General features: G+C 48.3%; 7 protein-coding genes across 7 annotated transcripts; 2 read left to right on the forward strand and 5 right to left on the reverse strand.

The window, feature by feature from the left end:
• Positions 1–129: 129 nt before the first annotated feature.
• Positions 130–1,461, forward strand: LACBIDRAFT_306530 (uncharacterized protein; the record flags this gene model as incomplete). Its single annotated transcript, XM_001885364.1, has 3 exons — positions 130–851; positions 906–933; positions 988–1,461. 3 exons carry the CDS (start codon positions 130–132, stop codon positions 1,459–1,461), a joined length of 1,224 nt encoding a protein of 407 aa, XP_001885399.1.
• An 803-nt stretch (positions 1,462–2,264) lies between these two features.
• On the forward strand, positions 2,265–4,295 carry LACBIDRAFT_306531 (uncharacterized protein; the record flags this gene model as incomplete). The annotated part of the gene is made up of 5 exons (XM_001885365.1): positions 2,265–2,312; positions 2,365–2,562; positions 2,620–3,035; positions 3,088–3,511; positions 3,726–4,295. 5 exons carry the CDS (start codon positions 2,265–2,267, stop codon positions 4,293–4,295), a joined length of 1,656 nt encoding a protein of 551 aa, XP_001885400.1.
• Positions 4,296–11,426: 7,131 nt separating this feature from the next.
• On the reverse strand, positions 11,427–11,968 carry LACBIDRAFT_185754 (uncharacterized protein; the record flags this gene model as incomplete). The annotated part of the gene is made up of 3 exons (XM_001885426.1): positions 11,427–11,757; positions 11,822–11,864; positions 11,915–11,968. 3 exons carry the CDS (start codon positions 11,966–11,968, stop codon positions 11,660–11,662), a joined length of 195 nt encoding a protein of 64 aa, XP_001885461.1. The 3' UTR covers positions 11,427–11,659.
• A 1,396-nt stretch (positions 11,969–13,364) lies between these two features.
• LbTrx3 (thioredoxin) lies at positions 13,365–14,065 on the reverse strand. The gene is made up of 5 exons (XM_001885427.1): positions 13,941–14,065; positions 13,704–13,880; positions 13,576–13,650; positions 13,503–13,518; positions 13,365–13,440 (listed from the first exon to the last, which is right to left on the reverse strand). Exons 1-5 carry the CDS (start codon positions 13,983–13,985, stop codon positions 13,400–13,402), a joined length of 354 nt encoding a protein of 117 aa, XP_001885462.1. The 5' UTR covers positions 13,986–14,065; the 3' UTR covers positions 13,365–13,399.
• Positions 14,066–14,722: 657 nt separating this feature from the next.
• Positions 14,723–15,254, reverse strand: LbTrx2 (thioredoxin; the record flags this gene model as incomplete). The annotated part of the gene is made up of 4 exons (XM_001885428.1): positions 14,723–14,798; positions 14,854–14,928; positions 14,979–15,155; positions 15,210–15,254. The coding sequence occupies 4 exons, from the start codon at positions 15,252–15,254 to the stop codon at positions 14,769–14,771; spliced, it is 327 nt and encodes a 108-aa protein (XP_001885463.1). The 3' UTR covers positions 14,723–14,768.
• A 2,253-nt stretch (positions 15,255–17,507) lies between these two features.
• Positions 17,508–18,966, reverse strand: LACBIDRAFT_306536 (uncharacterized protein; the record flags this gene model as incomplete). Its single annotated transcript, XM_001885429.1, has 8 exons — positions 17,508–17,619; positions 17,679–17,824; positions 17,899–18,027; positions 18,074–18,206; positions 18,255–18,448; positions 18,502–18,610; positions 18,664–18,807; positions 18,863–18,966. 8 exons carry the CDS (start codon positions 18,964–18,966, stop codon positions 17,508–17,510), a joined length of 1,071 nt encoding a protein of 356 aa, XP_001885464.1.
• Positions 18,967–20,716: 1,750 nt separating this feature from the next.
• On the reverse strand, positions 20,717–21,246 carry LACBIDRAFT_252896 (uncharacterized protein; the record flags this gene model as incomplete). Its single annotated transcript, XM_001885430.1, has 3 exons — positions 20,717–20,800; positions 20,849–20,922; positions 20,946–21,246. Coding segments are annotated over 3 exons (459 nt in total), but the record flags the coding sequence as incomplete, so codon positions are not given.
• Between the last annotated feature and the right edge of the window lie 1,007 nt (positions 21,247–22,253).

Raw genomic sequence — 22,253 nt, forward strand, 5'->3', positions numbered from 1 at the left:
CCCCTCGATATCACCGACATCCAAGGCGAAGTTATGTAACGCGTAAATCCCCATCAAGGTCAAGAAGCCTTCTATGTTTAGGAGCCGAACTGTGAATTAGGTCAGTTGTGTTCCCTCTCTTCGTCCGCCATGCCAAAACGGCACCCTTTCTCCTGGAATCTTCACGCTCTTACGCAGTGTCTACTTGTTCTATCTATTACAGTGTTTTCGAGTAAAACTTCTATATGGACCCGCTGGTCAATCTTCCTCCCTATCGCCGTCACTTCCTGCTATCTTGTGTGCTACACAACAACGGGCGATGTGACCGTTGACCAAGGCCTTGGAACTGCCATCTTGATCCAGCTCATGATAGCCGTGGATTACATCCTCATCACCGACGTCCAGAGGGACATCTACCCGAAGGATCAGCCCCCAAGAAAGAAGGGCGCAGATGCGGACATACCATTGATGAAGCGTTTCCGTCGTGCCATTAGCCTCTACACCACTCCACGCGGAATAGGGTGGTCATTTGAACCGCGGACTCTGCCGAAACCGTCAACCAAACCACGCTTCGTATTCGTCTCGTCAAGGATCACCCGTGCCCTCGCCAGCGCGCTGACGGGCACTTTCGCATCTGTGATGATCAACTCTAACCCAGCGTTGTCGGGTATCACCTTATCCGTGAGGGACATGGGTTGGTTTTATCGTACTACAGGCATTTTTGCGTTCGCCCTCAACGCCATTGCACAAATTAACACGATACATTGTGTTTTGGCTGCTTTTTGTGTAGGTGTTGGGATTTCTGGCCCAGAAGAGTGGCCGGATCTGTTTGGAAGTCCGTTTGACGCTTACAGCGTGCAAAGGTTCTGGGGGTACGTACGTTCGAGCCCCAGATGTGCTCCACTGACCGAAACTCTCATTTCCAGGCGGACATGGCACCAGGTGTTGCGTCGAGTAAGTTTCATCGACGCCATCACTTACCTTACTCATACTGACAATACCTCCCAGCCACTAAAATCATGCACCATCTTTGTGGTCACAAAAATCCTCCACCGTCCAAGAGACAAGCAGTACACCCCCCTTGTCTTCCTCAACACCGTGTTTTTGATCTCAGGTCTCGTTCACGTTGGGGGCGAATACATGATGCTCGGCAGATTGGGTTTGGGAGCATTCCGATTTTTCCTCGTTCAAGGCCTTGCTGTCTCTGTTGAGACGATCGTTTCCAATGTGTTCAGCCTTTCTGGATCGCGCTTGGCAAGCCCTCGAAAGGCAGCACTTTCGACACCAAAATTGTGGATGCGAATCGTTGGGTACGTTTGGGTGCTCTTGTGGTTTTGGTGGTCCCTGCCCTTCATGGTGGATCCGGGTATTCTGGCGGGTGCTTATGGACCACATAGAGGATTGACGTTTGAGAGGTTGTCAAAACTGGCGGTTAACGTTTATCATCGGTTGACCACGTATGTTTGGACGTCGACTTTGTAGAGGTGTCCATATGACATGAATATAAGGGTCTGTCCGGTAACGAGAATCCATTTTCATCTCATTTTCATCCTCATTTGATGGCATGTCCGGAGTATGCCGGGGTCTTCCCGCGCAGTATGAATTTCTCGGCACTCACTCAATTGTCATTGCCTGTTCCTTGCTCCCTCCCCCAATGCTGGATTGGCTCCAAAGCAGCTGAAGTGTCCATGTATCTATTTGCTCCCCATATATACATGTTTATTAAATGTAGTTGGAATGTAGTCAGGTTTCTGTTGCTGTCCAAAATGATTTCTTACAGAAATGTTTCAAGGAAAAATAACAAAGTTTCCTGTTCCTTACCCATCAAGCTATGCCATAGGTTTTTCTATAGGTTCCACAGCAGCCTATGGGTGCCAAACCAACAAGTAGGTAATTTAAATGAAGATTGGTTGTATGTAATTTACATGAATAAAATAAAGATGCATGATTTTTGTGAAATAGAAAATGAAAAGAAATACATACTATAGCTGACAGTAGGATACTTACTGTGTTGTACATAGAAACTATAACAACGGACTGTGGGTTGTGCAAGGAGAGTTATCGTTGTTGCCCAATTTGGTGTGTGACCCAATTTGTCAGCCATCAAATGAAGATGAAAATGAGATGAAAATCGTTACCGGACAGACCCTAATATTTGACCTGGAATAACTCTGGAATAACTGGTCGTGTGAGGCTTAGTGACATTTCTGATCGTACCTACACAGCTCATATACAACAAAAAACCCATACTCGCACACCATGTCCTGATCTCCTACCACACCGCAATGGACACCCAAACCCAACTCGCTCAAGGCCTGCGCTTCTACCAGATGGTACGCTTCCCCTCTACCATGCTTCATCCACCAAAATTCTGAATCTTCCAAGCCAGAAGTCCATTACGACGTCATTGAAGAAGGCCCAGCATCCACCGTCGCTCGGACGTGGATACCAGCCTCGGGTGACCCCCCTGAGCACGCTCGATGGATAGTGGTCAAGTCTGCAACAACGCAGAGGAAGTTTGCTAGGGAACCGCATGACATCGTAAAGGAATTACAGGTGCTTAGCTTAGTGACTCATGAAAATGTATGTCTTTCTTTCGAGCCTTGGCGAGTTGGAATCTAGGCTGACACGAGAATGGAGATCATCGATGTTTTAGGAAGCTATCATGACCGCGTAGATCTGGGCGCGTTGAACATCTACATGCCATACATACCCATCTCTCTCTCAGAGCTCTTGGCTTCCCCATGGTTCTCCCCACACCCACCTCCACAGAACAATCACACCTCTTCCAGAGGAGGGGCGGTAGGGGAACCCGCCCGCTTCACGCTCCTCGCCAAATCGATAGCCTATCAAGTTTTAAACGCGTTAGCGTATCTCCACCACCCATCTCGAAGGATCGCACATCGGGATATAAAGCCAGACAATATCTTGCTCACCAAAGAAGGATGTGTCAAGCTCATCGATTTTGGCGTTGCGTACCAACCCCCATCATCCGCCTCCCCTCCGACTCTGTTCCCAGAAAAAGAAGGTCATCTGTATTTCGAAGTGTCCACTAGGTACCTTTTCTACCTTCCGCCTTTGACACCTTACTGAGACGCACACAAACAGAGGCTACAGACCCCCCGAACTCCTCTTTTCATCCCGCTCATACGATCCTCAAGCACTAGATCTATGGAGCTTCGGAGCGACCTTCGCAGAGTTCTTCACGCCCCTCCGATTAATCAGTGACGATTTGTCTTCCGGCTCTTCGTCTAATTGTTCCTCCCACTCGTGCGACGACGAAGACACGAGGAGAGGCCAGAGAACGTCGTCTGCGGACTCTCGGAGGACCTCTGAAACCACCACCCCAACAACAAGCAGCCGCGACGTACCCAAGCAGATTAAACCTTTCCTGATACCTAAATACCTCCGCGTAGGATACCCAGGCGCGCAATGGACGAGGGAAACACTGTTTAATGGAGATCGGGGAGAGATTGGGCTTGCGTGGAGCATTTTTAAGGTGTTTGGGACGCCTACTGCGGAGAGTTGGCCAGTGAGTTGGTTTTCCTTTTGTACTGATTTTCGTGTTTTTTTTTTCTATTCCTTTTGGTACCGCTTATGTTGTCGAGTGTGGATCATTTTTGTATTCTTTCCTGTCGTCGCTTTTCGTGCCTGCCGTCGTTGTTTTCGTAGAACTTTATCACTGCTTTTCGTTCTCCTTTGTCCCCTGTTTTCGACACTTATAGACTGACACCTCTTACCCATAGGAATTCGAAGATTTGCCAGGCTCTAAATCCGTCGTTTTCAACGATGTGCCGGCCGTTTCGTTAGCGACGCTGTTGCCCAATCTACCCCCTCGTCCGGTTTTATCCAGCACATCCCCTCAATATCTGGCACCACCTGCTCCTTTGGCTTCTTCACCCACACGTACACTCTCCCCCGCCACCTCTTCGTCTTCATCCACCTTCCCTCAGACATGTTTGACCGGTGCCTCGTCCCAGTCTGTTGCGTCCTCGTCCTCCCCACCTTCTCCGTCCGCATCTCAACCCCTAGACCTCCTCTCCCGTTTCCTCGTCTACCCCTCTTCCAAGCGGCTCAAGGCCGCTGATGCACTGCTTCACCCGTGGTTTGTGTCAGGTCTGGATGAGGTGGGGCTAGTGTTGCCGGTGGGCTATCGGCCGTCGGAACGGGAAGTGGAGTGCTCGCAAGATGTATCACCGAACGACTACATCGGGAACGGCCCACCACTACCTCAAATCAAGTTCTCGTATGAGTGGGGAGGGAAGTCATTGGGGGACTGCTTGAGTGAGGTGTTGACCAGCGCTCCGGGATCATGATGATGATGGTTTCGTTCTCTTGATTATTATGGGAGGCGGATACAGTTACACAGTAGTTTCTGCAAAAAAAAATGTACCAATGAATTCAGCAACAGTAACTTAAATGATGGCAATATAATCAAGTGACTATCCACACAAGGATTTTCGTTCGCGTTCAAGTATTTGCTGAGGGATCTACTAGACCCTTTTCAGTCACAGCCGTAGATTTTCGTTGAACAAACTCTAGTCAGCATCTGGTGTAGCATAGCCTGAACGTTTGCATGACGGCGTGAGGATTGCCTGCTGAGACGAGCTCGCTACAATAGGTGGGGGTGTGTGGTGGGACTTAGATTCAGTGTTAACGACAGAGGTGTCAATAAAGAAAGCAAGAGAAGAAAGTTGATACGGGTGTACAGAATCAAGATACAGGTAGTCGTCAGGTTTAAGTAGTGTGTATATGGCCCTTGAATGAACCGTTCCCTCTTATGCAGCTGCAACAATGCTGCTAGAATTCGGCGCGGGAAAGGCAGTCAACAGTGCATGATTGTCGATTGAGATACCTGTTTTGACGTGTGTTAGCATCAATTTGAAGGGAAGACAGAGGCAAGGGAGCCTACTTCGAGTAGCATTCGCCGTCTTGTAAATCCCAATCAACCTATGACTGAGCTCAAACATGTCGTTCCGCAAGGATATAATGATGAACTGTGCGTTTTTAGTCCGATCCTTGATGTAATTCGCGACAATGGAGACGTTCCGGAAGTCGAGAGCCGCGTCAATCTCGTCCATGAAATACAGTGGAGTGGGCTAATCAGTCACGTTAGCACTGACGTGGTTAAGCGCAGGTGAAGGGATAGACCTTGAAAACATGCAGCGCAAAGACTAGAGCCAACGAGCTCAACGTCTTCTCGCCACCTGAGAGGTTAGATATGTTCTTCCAGCTCTTCTTAGGCGGCATCACGCTGAAGATGATCCCCTCCGAAAACGGGTCAAGGCTGTCCACCAGTTCTAGCTCTGCGTTACCGCCCAGCGTGATCATCTGTGATTTGCTTCAGCTTTGGGTCAGATGGACCGTGCCAAGTACGCACCTTGTACATCTCCTTCAACTTCAACGAGATCAAGTTGAACCCAGCCATGAACTCATCCAGACGCGTCTTCCGCAGCCCATCGTATGTTGCCTTCTGCGCATCGCGCTGGCTAGTTGTTTCTTGTAGGTCTTTCTCCCGGTTCTCGTACTCTGCTTTCCGTTGCTTATACTCCCGGAGAACGCTCAGATCCGGCTTTGCGTTCTTGATTTTCTCTGTCGTTGTCAACAATAAATGTGTATTTGTCCGTTGATTATAAGAAAGGAAGACCCACCATCTAGCAGTTCCGCGTCCGCAACCATTTCCCGTTGTTTGAAACGTTTAAGTTCGTCTTCTTCGTAGGTATGTAATTCTAGGTCTTCGGTTTGTTTCTTCTTCTTCTCCTTCTGCTTCTTCTCAGGAGCAGCAGGCGCTGCCGCTGGTTCGTTCCCTGGCTCGTCCTTGACCATGGCGTCGGGGTCTGCAGGGGACTCAGCCGGTGGTTCTCCGCCTTCTTCGTCATTTTCGTCTTCGTCATCCTCATCGTCGCTATCGCTAGATCCGATGTCAGATCTAGTCGTCTCACGGAGGTAAAGACGTACTCAATTTCCTCTAACTTCAACTTATCGTGCTCATCTTGCCAATGCTCAACAAGCCGCAAATTCTCTTTGGCCTCTTTCTCAGCATCGTTCAACTTTTGCTTCAACTCCACCTAAAAACGCAGGCTCATGTTTACTAAAAGGGAGAAAGAAAAATGAAACAACGAACCTCCTTCTGTCTGAATTGAGAAATCTGCTCCTCCTTTTCGTCCAGTTCGGCTCTGAGATTGTCTAGATCCTCTTTCGAGTTCTCTGCAGCAGCTTTCGCCGAATCCACCTTTTCCCTAAGCGCAGTCACGTACTCCTGCAAGGTTTCGAGCTGACTGTCCAAATCCTCGAGTTCCTTGACGACCTCCTCCACTGCGTTCTTATTGTTTTCGATCGTCGTTTCCAACTTCGCCGAATCCTTTTCAGCCTTCATCTTAGCCACTTCAGCTTTCGTGATCTCATCGTTCGCCAAGCCGATGTGCAGCCGGATGCCGTCGACTTTGGATTTCTGTGTCAGGAGTTTGGAGCCGCCAATTTCCAGGATCTTCTTCTCGAGGTTTTGGATCTCCTTCGTGATCTTGCCGGACTTTTCTTCAAGTTGGTCCAGCGCCTTGGTGGATAATGCAATCTCTTTCTCCAAATCGGAGATCCGAGCGATATCACCCGCGTTGGGTTTGCTCTGCACTCTGACAAATGGATTAGCTGGGTTATGACATCTGTGATGAAGACCAACTTGAGGTCGCGAACCCGCTTCTCAGCTTCACTGATACGCTTCTTCCCATTCTCAATATCAAGGTTCAACTTCTGCAGCGCCATATCGATCTCTGGACCCGACCTCGACAAACGATCCGCCTCAGATTCGGCTGCCCGGGCCTCCTCCATAGCTTGCTGCAACTGCTGCGCAGACGTCTCGCTGTCCTTCTCGTATTCACGAAGCACAGCCGGCGACACAGCGTCAGCAGCAAGCTTCGAACTCATGCCACCTCGCATTGGCTGGGAACCTCCACCAGACATGGCTCCAGACGTCTCGATGACCTGACCAGCAAGAGTGACGACCCTCCACCTCTTCTGACCCCCAAAAGCAATCCGATTCGCCTGCTCCATGTCGTCCGCGACCAACGTATCACGAATAGCTTTGTAGAACGCAGGCGCAAAACGCGCTTCCTTTGGTTTGATGAGGTCAAACAACCGGGGTACGTTCTCTGGCGTTTGGACCTTCTCCGTGTGGGAGTTGCTCGGGAGTTTCTCAAGGATCATGAAGGACGCGCGTCCAATGTTATTCTTTCGCAGATACGCGATACAATCCTGGCCCTGGTTGACGGTGTCCACCACCATGTTGCTCAAGGCGCCACCACATGCGGTAGAGATCGCCACGTCATACTTGTCTGGGATCGTGCCCAAGGCTCCCAATCGTCCCTGGAATTCGTCAGGCTGGTCACTTTCGACTTTAAAATGGAATCATCCGCACATGAAACCCTTGAATGCGTCCCGATCTCTGCAACTGGGAAAGAGTGTCAAGAACAGCGCCCTGCGATCTGTTTTGAGACTGGCTGGCTTTGGCATCTTCAACTTTGTTGCGAGCGGCGTTAGCCTTGTTCCGTAGTTCGTTGACTTGTTTTTGCGCATCCTGCAAAGATTCTCATTGGCGAATTACGATTTAAAGTTGCGTGGATGTTCACCTCGAATCGCTTCTGAGCCTCCTGCGTTTGCCTTTGAAGGTTGGCCTTCTCAGTCTTGTGCCTGTTCTGAACATCAAGCTGCTCCTCGTCAGGACAACGTACTTGTGCAAAAGAAACAAGTGATAACTACGTTTTTCTGTTGATCGGTCTGCAACGTCCTCAAATTTTCCTCGGCTTCTTCGCTGGACGCCTTGAGAACGGCAGCCTTCTTCGCAAGAGCATCGCGCTCGCTGGTAGCAACGTCAACCTCAGCCCTCTTCGAGTTGATTTGAGCCGTCCATGGCTGGAGCTCCTTCTGCTTGACTTCGATTTGATCATGGAAGACTTGAGTCTTGTCTGAAGGATAGAGAGCGTATCAGCTATCGGAAAGATGAAGAAAGAACGTAAGTTACCTTTCAAACTATCGCGGATACCCTCCAGAATCTTCTCCTCCTCCACAAGTGATACTTCGTGTTCCTCGACTTTGACCTTATTTCGCTTGATTTTGTCAGCGCTTTCCTCAACGGCACGTAGAGCCGTCGTCATCACAGTTTTGTCCTATACATATTCCATCAATTTCGTCCATGTTGATGAACGCGAAAAGGCTCACTTCCTGCAACGACTTCTTGAGCTTCTTTTCCCTTCCAGCCGCATGTTTCCTCCGTTCCGTCAACGAGACTTCCTGTCGTTCATTCGCAGCGAGCTCCTTGACAGCCGCTGCTGCAGCCTTGTTCACTTCCTAAAAGCGTCTCATCGTGAATACACGTCGAAGGTAGTCGAAACCAAGATATTTACCGCGTATGCAGCCTCACGCTGCCCAAAATGTTTCCGAAGCATCTCCAAATGGGTAATATCATCCTTGTTCTTCTCTGTTTCCTCCGCCAGCAGCTTCTGGTACTTTTCCTGTAGAGAAAAAACAACATTCAACGTTTTGTCCCACTAGAGGCAAGAAAATGCACATACGACATCCAACTGCGCCTGCTCCTCATGCATCAACCCTTGCCACAAATACCACTGCCAAAGCCTCGACAACGCTCGCACATGCTCATTCTTCAACCGCAAGTAATCCTCAGCTTCGCGTTTCTTCGCCTCCAAAGCACTCTTCTCCTTCTCCACGAGGCGAAGCCTGTTCAGCTTGACTTGCCGCTCTTCCTGCAGCTGCTCCATCTTCACAAGGGCTTCGTCGATGGGTTCTTTGTATTTGGAGGTCCCAATGATGTCTTCGAGATATTCGAGCAGCCCATCTTCATGCTCCGTTGGCGCCTTGGGCTTCATCTGCGCGATGGACTCGACTTCACCCTGTCAAAAACGCGTGAGACGAGCTTCATAACGAGACGGATGAGTAAAGGTATACCTGAAGAATAAGGAATCGTTTATGATCCAAATCGATCCCACGTCCTTTGAGTAATGTTTGAACCTCAGAGTATGTGCTAGTTCGTCCATTGATCATATACTTGCTTTGATTATTCTTGTATGCTTGACGTGAAACGACGAGTTTTGAACCAGGTATAACTTTGAACGCATCTGGACCGGGCTGAAAAGAGTATGAACTTTTACACGCATATGTAGGCTGAATGAACGGCTCACCAGGTCAAGAATCTCGCGAAAGTGAACCTCAACGCTACAATCCTCAAGGTCCGGATATCTCGCAGAATTATGGATGAGCTCAGAGACTTTGGCTTGTCGCATTTTCGAAGCGCGATATCCGAAAACAAACAGGAGCGCGTCGATGGTGTTGGATTTCCCGGATCCATTTGGACCGACAATAGACGAGAACGACTACAAAACCAAACCTCATGAGTCAAGATTTCGAGGACTGAAGCGTGCTTACTTACCTTGTGAAATGGTCCGATCTCCTGTCGTCCAGCATAACTCTTAAAATTGACAAGGGCCATTTTGTGAATGACGAGGCGTGATTTGGGACCAGAGGGCTCTTCGGGCATCGTTGTCGGGAGACTGGACAGCGCTGGCATAGGGGGCGGATCGAACAGCGACTTTTCTTCCTCTTCTTCCGGTGGCGCGGAGGGTGGGGGGGCTTCAACGTCCATTGGGGCTGGGCGAGGTTGGGCGGAGGGGGGTGCTTCAATGTCTTCATCAGAATCGTCTGCAACGGCAGGTTTGGGTGCTTTCTTCGCTGGGGCGCGGGATTTGCGAGCTGCAGGAGCGGCCTTGGGTTTGCGTCCTTTGCGGGCGGGTTTAACCTTTTCGTCCTCGTCCTCGTCGGATGCAGGAGCAGCTGCATCAGACTCATTGTCGTCCGATAGAGGTTTGGCTTTGGAAGACTTTCGGGCTGCTGGCTTGGCAGACGCACGACTACGACGAGCTGGCTTTGGTTTCTCCTCCTCTTCCTCTTCGTCTTCTTCGGCCGCCGACTCCTCCACAGGCGCGATTTTCGATCTGGCAGAGCCAGCTGCACTCGACCTGCTACCCGATGACACATTCACCGCCTGCCTGCTGGAGCTTCGACGGCTTCTTGGCTCCTGTTCGACCTCCATCTTCACTCCTCTCCCTTTGGTGCTTTTCCTCCCCTTCACGGGCTGCACCTCCTCCTCGTCTTCCTCCTCTTGGTCTCCCGCATCCACGGATGGTCGAGATTTCTTAACGGGCGGTTCATCCTCCTGTTCTTCGTCCTCTGATTCCTGCACATCCGGCAAAACCTTTGATCGCGAGGCTACACGGCCCTTCGACGGCGGTGCGACGCTTGGTCTGGCTGAAGAGCTCCTTCTTGTCGTCCTGGAAGCCGGTTTCGCGACATTTTCCTTTTCTTCGGGTTCTGAGTCGGCAGCTTGGCTTCGTTTACGCTTGACTGGTAAAATTTCTGTCCCGACGGGGGCGCTGGGCGCGCGCGATGAGCGTCGTGGTGGCATGGCCGTTGAGAGTCGTGAAAGGCGGCCAAGAATTGAACATTACGATGTGACAGACGCGTCAGTCACAACTTCATTGTCACGTGTTCAACGTTCAACATTCAAATGACAGTAGACAGACCATACTGAAAATCTCATCTTATCCCGCTGCGAGACTGAAGATTTGCGTTAATAATTTCCGCTGGAAGTCCATCGTTTGAAATGCACTCACAATTTTAAGAGTATGCGTCCTGGTTGATCAGTGGTGAAATCATCCCATTAACTTGGTAATGGTATGTTGTCACTGTGCATATGGGAAGCGGGAGGTTCAAATCCTCTCCAGGACGCTGTAGCAAAAGTCCCCTGGATCTTTTTTCTTCAAGCTCTGGCCATTATTCAATTTGTTGGCCCTTTCGATGCTACAACCGTCAACACAAGGTACGTAGATGACTTGGTAACCTAAGTAAATGTCCATGGTGATGGTGAAAAACTTTTACAGTCGAGAGTTCCCAGTCAAGGGATGATCGATGATGTTCAATCAACAGAAATAGCTACACTAAGTATGTTGCACTTCCGGTAGATAGCTTACTTGAGACCTGAAGCTGGCGCTGAAGGCCTGGCGCTTCAAGCGCTACGAACCCCATTGACCACTGCAGCGGGAGATGTACCACATTTGGCCACATAGTCTTTGACGTGCTGCTGACGCCACTATAACCAAGGCGTTTGAAGCCTTTGTGATTATGGGTGATCCAGTCCCCTCAATTGACATCGACTTGGCTTGCACCGAAAATCCATGGTGCGGCCTGGCAGGCTTCATCCTACCCCGCGTTCGGTACTAAAAGCACTGCTAGAACGTTACAGAACAACGCAATGTTCGCATCGCTGATAGAGGGGGGTGCGGACAGTGTAGCCTTTGCGCAAATGGCTGGAGATCCTTGAATAGAACCAGTACTTTCGTTTTCGCAGTGGTTGGTCATATTCACTATCTTCCAGTAAGCAAAGTACTTTCTTCCTTGACATCGAATCAACTGCGTTCAATAAACCGTGATGATAGTACAATGACGTGAAAATAAGGTAGGAACACACAAGGGTCCCGACTATGGTTTGCAACCTTCCCCGCCGTACAAGCCCAACCTCATAAGCCGTGCGGTGGGGCGGCATGCCTCTCTCTAGGTACAGCCACACCGGGGATCCAACATCGATATCTCCCCCAAAAGGGGTGGTTGTTGACTGCCCTCACATGGGTTTCGAAGGCAGTTGGGTCAATAGCACATTATAGCGCTTTTTGATTGTGACTCTATGACGAGAGAACTTGTCGTCGGGCGAGAATCGTGCTAGTAAAGGAAGAATGAGATCTAAGCGCGCCATTATAACAGCCAGATAGCTTTCGTTCCGTACCAGGATGAGCGGATTTGGTGATCTTTCCTGCGTCTGTGGTTTTCTATTTTTCTCGTCAACGTCTGGTCGAATCTACAAATGAAGCGAGCGCACCTTCAACGTGTATATCCTGTTACCCTCATCGTCTAATGTGTACATCAAATGCATGATTGGCGTGTGGTCGTTGGCGAAGACAGAAAAAAATGCGAGCACTGCCACAGTGTTCATGGGTCACGCCGTTACGCGTTACGAGTAACAGACGTGCTTTTTAAAACTTGGTCGTGAAGTCATGAAAAGCCGGAAACCACTCCCATTCACGCTTTCCTTGCCAACTTACTCACTGACAAATCTGAAAACCTAAGGCAAGGTAAACTTTTCAGGTCCGAATTTTTTTAGTGCGATGATCTGCCATGGCTTAGGTTTTCGAGGTACCATCCAAATTGGATAAGTTGCTTCTTGTGTTAAAGACGAAAGCAGAAGCCCGGGGACGCCATAGAAATCCAGGTCCATTACTCGACAGGATTTAATCCAAGACGTCTTCCCAAAGAATCTATAGTATACCACGGATTTCAGATGGTCGTTCTGCCATGTTCAAACGAACAGCTCCCAAAGACAAGACGGTGGACGTCCGTCGTCGGGACATCTTTCTCAACCGAAGCTAAGTATGAGGGCAAGACAATCTAACCACGGTTTGCCTATTTTATAAATCCTGATTACACCGATTGCTGAAAGTATGGTCATTCCTGTCCTGCCTCTCCTTCATATATCCTCATTTGTGACCATTGACGAAACAATCGACATATCTCGCCAATCTTCGGAGGTTCGTCTCCAAGTCGTATGATATCAGTTGAACTTTTTCTTACACAAATTCTTCTTAGGGATTGCAATTCATGCATTCATACCACGTTTCTCCTTGCTTGAGGCAACTCTGTATTCTCCTGGATGGGGTGCCGTAGACGCAACGATTACAGAGTTTAAGAAAATCGAGGATTGTAACCCATTTGCCGTTGACGTCTATTGCAAGGGCAATTTGATCCGCCAGGAATTTACAGAAGTAATGGCCTTCATTCTCTTCGCTACTGTGCCATCCTCGCCCTCCAGCCAGGGCTATAAAACCGGTTCTGGAAAACGCGATTTCGGCTTTCTAAATCCTTTGATCGACAATAATATCGACTGGAAGCAACGACCCACCATGGAGGCGATGCGGAGGCTAACGGCTAACAAGCTGGAAATCGTGTTCCCGTGTCACCCCACCCGATGCGCGTTCTCACCTTCTTTTGCTGGCTTTCCCTCCCATTGGAAGGAGCAGATTAAGCTGGCTCATCAGGGCTCTGCACCCATTCCAAACCTCCCAGAACGTCTCGCATCTGAACGTCAACGACGTCACCTAGATATTCAAGCGCCGAAAGAGGGATCCCTAGTACTCGAAGTGGCCACGTTTGACCTGCGGATACCCCTAATCTCGCTGGCATTTCATTGTCACACCTGTGGGTGGGTGTACTTGGATTTTTCGGTATCTTGGTCAGGTTGCCTTTTGAGTTAAATGACTAGCGGATATTTCTTTAGACACGGTCGACAAAATTTACAATTTCGGAAGCTTCAATGGTCCGTTACAAGAAAGTACATATACATGGCGAAGCCTTTTGAATTCAGGCTTGCCGCTCTAGCTCATCAATAGCATCCGATCACAACAACGATTTACCTTTTTGAACGAGGGCCTGAAATCAACGCGGATGAGCGGTCCTCCTTACAATGTCATGAGTCAAAGGGCTTACCTCGATTGCTTGGGGATTGGCACCAACAACATCACCGACTTTGTTTCCGCCTTGGAACAGCAAAAATGTTGGCATCTACGTTCCCTCGTCACTGATGCTTTGGTAGAACCCATCAAAGCAATGCTCACAGCTTTAATCCCGACTTCTTGAGAGATCTCCCTCTGGCTATCAACATCGACCTTGTAGAACTCCACCCCCGTGTTCTCTTCAAGGTTTGAAAACTTTTCGAAGACGGGTGAAATCGCTCTGCATGGTCCACACCACGCTGCCCAGAAGTCGATGACAACTGGCTTCCCGCTGCTGATCTGGAAGGAGAGACAATGTTAACCTTGATCTGATATCATTGCCAAGATAGGATGACTTACGATGTCGTTGAATTCTTGGAGGGACGTGATCGCGTTGACGGGCATTGTCTTCGAGAATGTATATTGGGGCTAGCGATTTGGAGGTGTTTGAGTTGGGGAAAAGACCAAAGCCCCCTTCATATATGTAGCATACCGTGACCAGTGAGTAAGACGCTGGTAAGACGTCATATGATGCGCCGCATCTTCTCATCGATTGACGCCGTTCTAATCTGGGAACATCTCTTCACCATCTCTCCCTCCAAAATATAAATGGCCTTGGTGCTTGACTGTGCTTGATCATGATGCCCAACGGCGCCCAACCGTGGGAAGCCGTATTGTGGACAGATCAATCGCCATGCCATGACACAGTGCTAATCCTGTGCAGGAACTCCACTGGCAGGCGTGAGTACTCGGACGCTCAGTAATCGCCCAGTAGCCAACCAAGAACTCTCACTCTAGGATTTTGAAAAGGTTATAGAAGAAAATATGCACAACTTCCGGTGACATGATAGATTTTCTTCTGCACCTAGGGCAAGCAAGTCACAAGTGGCTATAAAAATCACGAGAACCTCGGATAAATCTGATCGGTAACCTGCAGAAAACGCCCAGAGGGACACTAACCACAAAAACATAGGCGTCAGACGATGGCCGTCCGACTTGAGCGGAATACCATTTATAACTTCCGTACGACGTCACTCATCCAAATCTTGCTTCGAATGAGACGCCCCGGTGAGCAAAAAAACCAATTGTAGCCTTGACGCCTGCTTATGCGCTTTTACGCTGGGCCGCGATAGGAAGCAAAATGTAGATATTTATTCGCTTCTAAATGCCAACATTAATTGCAGTTCTTCATGCGGTAAGTGCCTTTGCTACAAGGGCCTGAGCAAAGAGACAATTCAGCGCAGGGAGAATTGAATCTCATGAATTGACATACCTGCAACTCCTGCGGTCGTGCTCCAACAAGGTCGGAAACCTTCTCGCCTTTCTTGAACAAAGCAAACGTAGGCATCTGAATTGGGTCAAGTTATGGAACACAAGGATGACATGTATATGACGTACTGCTCTGACCCCGACTTCCTGGGATATTTGATCCTGCTGATCGACATCCACTTTGTAGAACTCAACTCCGGCGAAAGCAGGATCGTCCGAGAGTTTCTCGAACACTGGAGATATCACTCGGCATGGCCCACACCACGTAGCCCAGAAGTCTATAACGACAGGCTTGTCTCCGTTAATCTGTTGTCTCATTGTCATGAGCTAGGAAGAGGGGTAAGAGTCTCTGAGACTTACGACGGCCTTGAACTCGTCGTATGAGCTGAAAGTTTTGACGGGCATTATAGAATTGGCGTTATTGGACAAGGTAGGTAGTAGAACGGATTTGAGGGAATTTTTGAGGTGAAAGTTCGCGAACGCTGATTCAAATCTGAATCGCAATTTCTTGGTGATCAATCACGTGGAGATTTCAAATACGTACCCGAATCCTGAAAGGCGCGATTCAAACATCAACAAACTCCCGACTTCCTCTCTATCGCACATCTGAAAAGTGTAACTTCAGCATTTATACCGGCCAAATGCTAAGCGATTTGTTTCTTACGATGACCAGCATGTGGCGGTCCGCAGGAGCAAATTGGTTGCCTTGTCGCCCTTGCTGATAGCGGCCTCCTCGCAGCGACGACAAACTGACGATTCCTCCTCCAGCTGGCGGATGGCCAACAGTTGGTGCAGCATACCGAGTCAATGTTAATTTGAGTACAAACTACCCCGGCCCAAATTATGCTCGATTCGAAAAATTAACGATCACCCGAGAGGTTCGAGACTATCATTATTCAAAGTTCCGTCCATCTTCGTTAATATCAGCTCCATCTTCATCCTTCGATCTTTCCTACTACTCTAGTCGACCAATTTGCCTCGTCCTTCAAATTGAAAACTGCACAATATCGCCATAGTATGCTTACGCTTGACGTTTTTTCAATGTCGCTGCGTATCATCAGGCAAGTGAGTGCGTTATGAAAAAGGTAGATCTAACTTTAAAAAAAAAAAATTTGGCCCAAAATAAATCAGGATTACATACCAATAGAAATACTCTTATATAAGGGGACGGATATTGTAAAAAGCTCAATCACAGGACATATTGTGAGGGAAGGTCATCTCCAATACACCATATTCAAGATGACAATTTTCCGTCTATAACACAATATCAGACTTCGAATGAAAAATATTACATTGGAGGACACGGGTGGCGATCCCCACAATGGAACCCTCCATTACCAATTGAGACAACAGCTCTAATGCCGGTAGGACATGCTAAACTTCAATCATGTTGTTCAAAAAAGGTCACTCTGCATCTCCCTTTTTCAAGAGGATAATCTTCTGCCAACAGCATAATGTGAAACTTTCAATAAAAAAAGTTATTATGGTGGGCACTTATGGTGATCGCCAACTTTATTAGAAGCCTAGGTAAGTAGTCTTATACTGGCGATACATGTTAATCGTCAATATGAATGCTTGGAGAAGGTAATCCACGTCTTCCATATTCACAAAGACAATTCTTCACCAACAGTATAATATCAGACTTTCGATAGAATGGATTTCCATGTATGGCATCGATAGCGACCCCCCCAATGGGATCAGTGATTATGAGCTCCGATAACCGCCATAACTCCGGTAAGAACAGCGAAGCCCTAATGACTTGTGTAATGTTGCCCAAAAAACGTCACCTGACACAAAATGGGATCCATTAGATAATTACTCTAATCCTGGTGATACATGCTAATCTTCAATATTGATGCTCGAAGAAGGTAATCCACGTCTTCCATACTCACAAAGGCAATTCTTCACCAACAGTATAATATCAGACTTTCGATAGAATGGCTTACCATGTATGGCATCAATAGCGACCTCCCCAATGGGATCAATTATTGTGAGTTCAGAGAACTGCTACAACTTCGCTAATAGCTGATGACTTCTGTAACGTTTCCCAAAAAATGTCACCAGACATCTTCCATGTTCAAAATGACAATTTTCCACCATCAGAATAATATAAGACTTTCAATAAAATAGACTGTGAGGGAGGTTGATGATACCCCAAATGGCGTCCTTTATTGGAAACTCAGGATAACTACTGTAACCATGGTGGTACATGCTAATCTTAAACAATGCAAGTCATCTTCCCTAATACTGCTGGAGATAGGTCGTCTCACATGTCCCATGCCCATGCTGACAATTATACGCCAACAGAACCATCAATAAGAAAAGGTTGCAATGTATGGCGCCGACGATCAGCTTCCCGATGACATCGATAACTGCGAACCAGGATATTTGTTAGCTTCCACGGCACCGTGAGGATAGCTTCTGCCAAATCTTTATGATAGTAGTACAAAGATTGAAAGCACCATGATGAAACCTATAATAGGGTACGCAACTTTGTAAAGCCTTTCAAATCAAGCTGTAAACACCCTTATCATGAGTCATAAAGGCTACGTATCACGTCGCATGATTGGAGAATACGAAAAACATCGGCCCTAGGGGGCATCATGCGTCCAAAGCGGCTGCAGCGACTCATGTGGCTGGAATGCAGCTGAGGACGCGTCAACAAATGCTGGATGTCGTCAAGACACGGCGTCGCTTCTCCTGAATCTTGGCTAAGGCACTGTCTTTAGTAACTATGCGCTGCGCTGATGAGTAAGATGGAAACACTTGGCTTCGCACCAGTAAAGGATTTTTAGAATTTGATTGAAAACAACATGTTGGGGCGCTTACCGGTTCCACCAAATGTACAGGTCATGCACCTCTTGCGCCTCGCGAGGGTCCTCCAAGAGTTCAAGGATCGAGGAAAAAAATCTTTCTGAATCGGTTATCATGTCTGTTCGAGAGAAAACTGGTGAGGAACACAGTGCGAAGCGAACCTGCCATTGTTAATCCATATCAGTGCCATTGTTGGTTCATCAGGGGCAAATTCGTAATCCGTTTCAATACGTACCTGCGTTGCAATGTATGCAATTGATCCGGCGGTAACACACCTCATACCGTGAATTCGCGCGTTTCCCGATCTTGTCGCTTTGGGTTCTTTATCGACTGAGCTTGGAGATGTAAAGACATGTTTAAAGGCCTGTGGGTCATCAAATTCGATCAAGTCGTATGATGTTCTGACTCACGTAAATTAAGAGCCTGTTGCGGAGCAGACCGTTCCATGGTTCTTCAGGATCGAAGTTGCAACCAGCGTAAAGAAAAATGGGCCACTGATCCCCGGTGACAAGCTGTTCGCCACTTCGCAGTCGCTCCTTGGTCCTAGGACGATGTCATTGTCAAATAGTTGTTGGATACTAACTTACTCACTCTGGATCAGACCAATCGAGATTCGTAGGACACAGAAGAGCTCCAGTACACTCATGGTGGAAACCTCGGTCGAGTTTCATATTTCGAGCCAGGGGCGGATTCAATGATTCACCCTTTGGTGTAATCCATTCGAGTATGGCGCCTTTCAAACTCTTCGTATCATCACCCCGAGCCCCGGAGGCACCTCTGCGAAGCTATGGAATGTTCAGTTTCTGTGATGAATGCCTGGTTCAGAAAAACAGCTGACAAGTTCTGCAATGAAACCAGTTTCTTCCTCGGATCCAGTCAACAGGCGCTCTTCTAGGCCCACAACAGATTGCAAGAGGGCAAGAAATATTTTGTGCTCTCGCCGCTCCCTGAATTGTTGGTATAGGTGAGATCAGAAAACAAATTGCAATGAAGAGACTACTCGGCGCTGAAGGATTCATCTGGCTGATCTGCTAGCTCTCCCAGTCGTAAGATACCATTGTTGATAAGTGTTCGGATGTTGCAGAACGCGTGGACGGTTCGACCGAAGTGACGGCCATGGTGTACAAGAGGATCTGTGACACCTCTGCGAATAGATCATTGTTAGCAAAACTTCACGCAGATGTAGAGGAACAGTGTACGGTTTCTTTCGGGGCCCTAGTTCAAGCGCACTGCAAGTGGTCCGAATTGCAGAGTTGCCAGGAAGAAGTTGCTGAGACGGGTCTTGATCTGCCGCTGGTGGCATGTAGTAGATATCAGAAAACTTACAGAAGAGCGGATCTATGCATACCAGGTTAAATATGCTGGATGCTTCGAGTCAGTGCGAGTCGTAATCATCTAATGACAAATGATATGTCGTAAAGCATCACCGTCGGGTCCCGGACAATTCAGAGAGTTAAGTACCTTCACAAAGATAATGTGCCAGAGACTATGATGATCAATCGACAGACGATTCCAATTGGTATTGAATTACTAATGGTTGAGTGGCGCCGCGAGTCAGGGTTCGCCCCTAAGACTCAGAACGACAAGCGGATCCGCTCAGCGTTAATTGTTGGAGATTGTTGGGTTGACCCTGACTGAGTGGTGTCCTGTTCACCTCAAGATCACATCAAGATATCCGAATTCTAGATCCAAGCCGACTCTGTTTGACTCGGAGGTAGTAACAGCCTGAGTTATGCTAGTAGTTTATACAGCCCTCTATTGATTGCCTGCTCATCGCGATCGCCGATCCGCTTCGCTCCTTGCAGGCCGCAAAGTTCTACTAGGGGCCAGTGAGGCATACTTTCAGGGGAATGCTTCTGCCAAACCATGTCACTAAGTTCCGGCTGAGAATTCGTCAGGGTTCAAGAGTCAGGGATCTGCGAGTGGTGACCTTCCGAATCAGTATAAACCTGACTGACGACCTAAGAGGCGGCCCAGTGCCGACCTGATGGCAGGATCTAAAAGATGGCTGATTCAACGTCACGTTGAACACTACGGTGGTGGCACAAGTGCAGAAGCCCCAGACCGCCGTCACGACGACTCAAGCTCAACCACAAATTCCACACCAACATGTTTGTGAAGGAAGATAGTGGAGATCCCAGCCATCACACGACTTCTAAAATTCTTGGACTTATACCCCCAGTCCTGAATCAACACCAACTGCAAAAAACCTTCAGCGACTTGTGTTTAAAGAGGTGATTACAATTTACGACTCCATGTTCTCGACCGCCACATTGTTGATTGCTGAGGGGATTGCATTAGCATTGGCCAAGCTCAAGACAACCCAGAGCAGAAATCTCCATCACTCGGGGAATGTGTCGAACTCGTCCTCTTTCAGACATTTCCATGCGATGTTCCAGAGAAACCAAGAGTTGGTGGAACGCTTCGAGATAACGTGGGAAGAAGGCAGAGAAGAAGAAGGATACCTCAAGTACTGGAGGAGAAATTCCTTCTCGGATACGTTCCACCAGTCTCCCAGCCTGGTGGAGGTAGTGGCGAGTCGATAGAGATGATTGAGTCTATTATTTCAGAGTCACAAACCTGACACCGTCCGTGCTCACCGCCATAATATGGTATCGGAGGTAGTGGCGAGTCAACGATAGAGATGATCTCAATTTCCAAAACAGTCAACACCATCTCGTATAGAATACACTGGTTGCCAACGTTCTTTGACGAATCTGTGTTTGCTGCCACCTATGTCTTGGTAAGATGCCATATTATTCAATTCAACAGAAAAAAAAGTCGCATACCTGTGCCAAGATGTCGTCCATCGCCTCACTGGCTTGCTCATCACACTTCCCAAGCAGCTGAGCAGCCGCACCGTAATTCCTGAGACATCATGTTCAGGGTTGTATGCTGTGGTGACGAGCGAATTTAGATTCCGAACTAGAAGCGGAACAGCCCAGGGCAAAAGATAGGATTGAATCGTCACATGGTATACCACAGGTAGCACGAATTGCTGAATTCTCCAAATGGTGCACATTTCAGCTGAGAGCAGGACACCATGAATGCAATCAGTGAAGAGCTTCTTGGCTTTGCTTGTGATGGTCTGCGATAACGGGTACCTTCTTGATGACCCGCAGAGCACGAAGAGCAGCCTGGATGTGTTATTATATGAGATCGCAATAGAGGTATGACGACCATACCTTTTTACGTATGTACATATTACTAGGTCCCAGAAGCTTCTCAGTTTCGCTAGCAAGATCAGGTAACATCGAGTCTTCAAACAAATGTGCACAGCACTCCTGCCAACAGCGTACATGATCAAGTGGTCCATACCCCTGAGCCGCATCAGGGATTGAGAGGCGCCAAGAGGACAACCAAACTCACCCTCCAAGGCGTTCGTGACCAATGTCAACACTTCCGGGTTCTGATCTAAGAATATCATGATATCAGGATACACAAGAGGCTTATCCAAAAAGCGCGGAGTCGCGACCAGTTTCAACCATTCTATTTGACCCAAGTGGGCAGGAGTGCCCAATGCATGGATGTAAAGCAGCTTCGCGATATTATTATGCCGTTGAAATGGATCATCTTCGCGAAAAAAGCGCAGATAGCGCCCGACTCTTGCTGGATAGCAAGTGCATGCTCACCGGCAACGGTCTACGGTTGTGTGTGATGACAACCTTGAAGTGTGATGGGTGTAGAGAGAGATTGCGCGAACTGATTGATGCCCTTGATCACTATGAATGAGGATTCCTTGTAATAATGGTCAAGTTCGAGTCGAAGCGGCCTTGAACAAAAACTATCGGCCTTGAACAAAAACTATCAACAGACTACGCCGACCTGTAAGAGCTGAAATAAGAACGAGGAGCTTGATGGCTGTGGGACAGCGGCGCTACCTTTTATCTGCATTGCGAGCGTTTCCACGTGGTCCTTGCAAGACGAAGTCACGGAAAATACCTCTTAAAGTGGATAATTCAGACCTCATTTGAACCCTCAACCAGAGCAGTATGGCCGCAGGGAAGGAGACAGCGTGTCGCTTGTAGTGTCTTCTAGGACCAGGGGTTTTAAGGCTAATGTCGCCTCCGGGGCCACCATCGCCTCCGAGACCAACATCGCCATAGGTTCCAACATTGCTTCTGTCCAATGGATGGCTGTGAAACGCTTCCGGGTTTTGAAGAAGGATAAAACTGACCTCAACCTCAACTACCCTTCTTTCCTCTGATTGCTGCGATACTTGCGCATTTGCCTTCATCATCAGAGAAGAGCTGAATGGCGAATCGTCCGAGTTGGTCGCAGTGCCTGTGTCGTTTCGCGCCATCTCCTTCAGCTGGATGAGACGGTCCTGCGGTGCGGTGGAGTGAGCGACCGCGTAGCTGGGGAGAATAGCACTTACTACCTCCCGTATCATCATCTGAACTTTGTTTGTCGGAGTCGGTGCCACTGCATGGTGGTAGTAAAAGACGATAAAGAGTGAGCCACCTGAGCCTACTAAGTCACGGAGTCACAGTAACTTCCAAAAGAAGTTCAATGTGACGCCACGCATCTAATACTAGGTGACATCATCATCATCTCAGCCCGATTTTTAGGAGAATGGCAACCGCCCCA

The sequence above is a fragment of the Laccaria bicolor genome, genomic scaffold (genome assembly GCF_000143565.1).
Source record: "Laccaria bicolor S238N-H82 LACBIscaffold_31 genomic scaffold, whole genome shotgun sequence".
Lineage (NCBI taxonomy): Eukaryota > Fungi > Basidiomycota > Agaricomycetes > Agaricales > Hydnangiaceae > Laccaria > Laccaria bicolor.

Excerpts from the sequence above, each read along its gene's own strand:
- LbTrx3 (XM_001885427.1), bottom strand. The coding sequence starts at position 13,985 with ATGCCCGTCAACGCGATCACGTCCCTCCAAGAATTCAACGACATC. Across the intron at positions 13,881-13,940 it reads TCCAAGAATTCAACGACATC|ATCAGCAGCGGGAAGCCAGT; the intron begins GTAAGTCATCCT and ends CTCTCCTTCCAG. Across the intron at positions 13,651-13,703 it reads AAGAAGTCGGGATTAAAGCT|ATGCCAACATTTTTGCTGTT; the intron begins GTGAGCATTGCT and ends GAGGGAACGTAG.